The following is a 2,500-nucleotide window of genomic DNA, read 5'->3' as shown; positions in this document are numbered from 1 at the left end:
TCCTCTGTTCTCCTGTGTTCTCCTCTGTTCTCCTGTGTTCTCCTGTGTTCTCCTCTGTTCTCCTCTGTTCTCCTGTGTTCTCCTGTTCTCCTCTGTTCTCCTCTGTTCTCCTCTGTTCTCCTCTGTTCTCCTGTGTTCTCCTGTGTTCTCCTCCTGTGTGTTCTCCTCTGTTCTCCTCTGTTTCTCCTCTGTTCTCTGTTCTCCTGTGTTCTCCTCTGTTCTCCTGTGTTCTCCTGTGTCTCTCTCCTGTGTTCTCCTCTGTTCTCCTGTGTTCTCCTGTGTTCTCCTGTGTTCTCCTGTGTTCTCTCTGTTCTCCTGTTCTCCTCTGTTCTCTGATGTTCTCTGATTCTCCTCTGTTCTCCTGTGTTCTCTCTGTTCTCCTCTGTCTCTCTGTTCTCCTGTGTTCTCCTGTGTTCTCCTCTGTTCTCCTCTGTTCTCCTGTGTTCTCCTGTTCTCCTCTGTTCTCCTCTGTTCTCCTCTGTCTGTCTCCTCTGTTCTCCTCTGTTCTCCTCTGTTCTCCTCTGTTCTCCTGTGTTCTCCTGTGTTCTCCTGTCTGTTCCTCTGTTCTCCTCTGTTCTCCTCTGTTTTCCTCTGTTCTCCTGTGTTCTCCTCTGTTCTCCTCTGCTCTGTTCTCCTCTGTTCTCCTCTGTTCTCCTCTGTTCTCCTGTGTTCTCCTCTGTTCTCCTGTACGTTCTGCTGTACGTTCTGCTGTGTTGTGTGTACTTCACGTGTGTTCTCCTCTCTCTCTGTTTCACTCTTTGTCTTTCTGTTTCTCTCGCACTTGCATACGTTCTCCTGTATGTTCTCTTACGTTCTCATCTGTTCTGGTGTTCTCCTCTCTTTCTCTGTCTTAGTTTGTCTCTTATGTATGTTCTCTTATGTTCTCCTGTATGTTCTTTTATGTTCTCCTGTAAATTCTCCTGTACATTCTCCTGTACGTTCTCCTGTACGTTCTCTTACGTTCTGTGTGTTCCGGTGTGTTTCAGGTGTGCTCTGAGTCGATGCGTTTTGAGAAATTGATGGAACATTTCAAGAACGAGGACGACAACATCGACTTCCTGGTACAGAACCTTTATGTTCCGATGTGGATCTTTTACAGCCGAGGGTCTGCTCTGTCTGACGTTCTGTTAAAGTTCTAAACAGGAACATGACGCTCTGATCACAGGAACATGAAAATGTCTCTTTAAATCACTTTGGGAGTTTTTCTGGAGTTTTTCCCCCATCGAGACGTCAGAGTCTCTATAGGCGGCCATTTTGTGTTCGATCGTCAACACAAAACTGTGAAGAACGATTCAAATGCAGACGCTGCCTGACCTGCAGGGGGCGCGTTTCAGGAGTGTGTTTCAGGAGTGTGTTTCAGGAGTGTGTTTCAGGAGTGTGTTTCAGGAGTGTGTTTCAGGAGTGTGTTTCAGGAGTGTGTGTGTTTCAGGAGTGTGTTTCAGGAGTGTGTTTCAGGAGTGTGTGTGTTTCAGGAGTGTGTTTCAGGAGTGTGTTTCAGGAGTGTCAGGAGTGTGTGTTTCAGGAGTGTGTTTCAGGAGTGTGTTTCAGGAGTGTGTGTGTTTCAGGAGCGTGTGTGTTTCAGGAGCGTGTGTGTTTCAGGAGTGTGTTTCAGGAGTGTGTTTCAGGAGTGTGTTTTCAGGAGTGTGTGTGTGTTCAGGAGTGTTGTTTCAGGAGTGTGTGTGTGTTCAGGAGCGTGTGTGTTCAGGAGTGTGTGTGTGTGTTTCAGGAGCGTGTGTGTTTCAGGAGTGTGTGTGTGTGTTTCAGGAGTGTGTTTCAGTGTGTTTCGGTGTGTTTCAGGAGTGTGTTTCAGGAGTGTGTTTCAGGAGTGTGTGTGTTTCAGGAGTGTGTTTGTGTGTGTGTTTCAGGAGCGTGTGTGTGTGTTTCAGGAGTGTGTGTGTTTCAGGAGTGTGTTTCAGGAGCGTGTGTGTTTCAGGAGCGTGTGTGTTTCAGGAGCGTGTGTGTTTCAGGAGTGTGTGTGTTTCAGGAGTGTGTTTCAGGAGTGTGTGTTTCAGGAGTGTGTTTCAGGAGTGTGTTTCAGGAGTGTGTGTGTTTCAGGAGTGTGTGTGTTGTGTGTTTCAGGAGCGTGTGTGTTTCAGGAGCGTGTGTGTGTGTTTCAGGAGTGTGTTTCAGGAGTGTGTGTGTTTCAGGAGTGTGTGTGTTTCAGGAGCGTGTGTGTTTCAGGAGTGTGTGTGTTTCAGGAGCGTGTGTGTTTCAGGAGTGTGTGTGTTTCAGGAGTGTGTGTTTTGTGTGTGTTTCAGGAGCGTGTGTGTTTCAGGAGTGTTGTGTGTTTCAGAGAGTGTGTGTGTTTCAGGAGTGTGTGTGTTTCAGGAGTGTGTGTGTTTCAGGAGTGTGTTTCAGGAGTGTGTTTCAGGAGTGTGTTTCAGGAGTGTGTTTCAGGAGTGTGTGTTTCAGGAGTGTGTTTCAGGAGCGTGTGTGTTTCAGGAGTGTGTGTTTCAGGAGTGTGTTTCAGGAGCGTGTGTGTTTCAGGAGTGTGTTTCAG

General features: G+C 47.4%; 1 protein-coding gene across 1 annotated transcript in view; it reads left to right on the top strand.

The window, feature by feature from the left end:
- LOC110172071 (formin-like protein 2) overlaps positions 1–2,500 on the top strand; it is a 34,636-nt gene that overhangs the window by 8,280 nt on the left and 23,856 nt on the right. The window contains exon 10 of the mRNA XM_055166284.1: positions 987–1,061. Coding sequence (XP_055022259.1) covers positions 987–1,061 — 75 coding nt within the window. The remainder of the gene's footprint in view (positions 1–986; positions 1,062–2,500) is intronic.

This window comes from Boleophthalmus pectinirostris, unplaced genomic scaffold (genome assembly GCF_026225935.1).
Source record: "Boleophthalmus pectinirostris isolate CB_2022bp ecotype Guang Dong unplaced genomic scaffold, ASM2622593v1 HiC_scaffold_11, whole genome shotgun sequence".
NCBI lineage: Eukaryota > Metazoa > Chordata > Actinopteri > Gobiiformes > Gobiidae > Boleophthalmus > Boleophthalmus pectinirostris.
The sequence above is the reverse complement of the archived record's forward strand: the minus strand, read 5'-3'. Positions and strand labels throughout refer to the sequence as shown.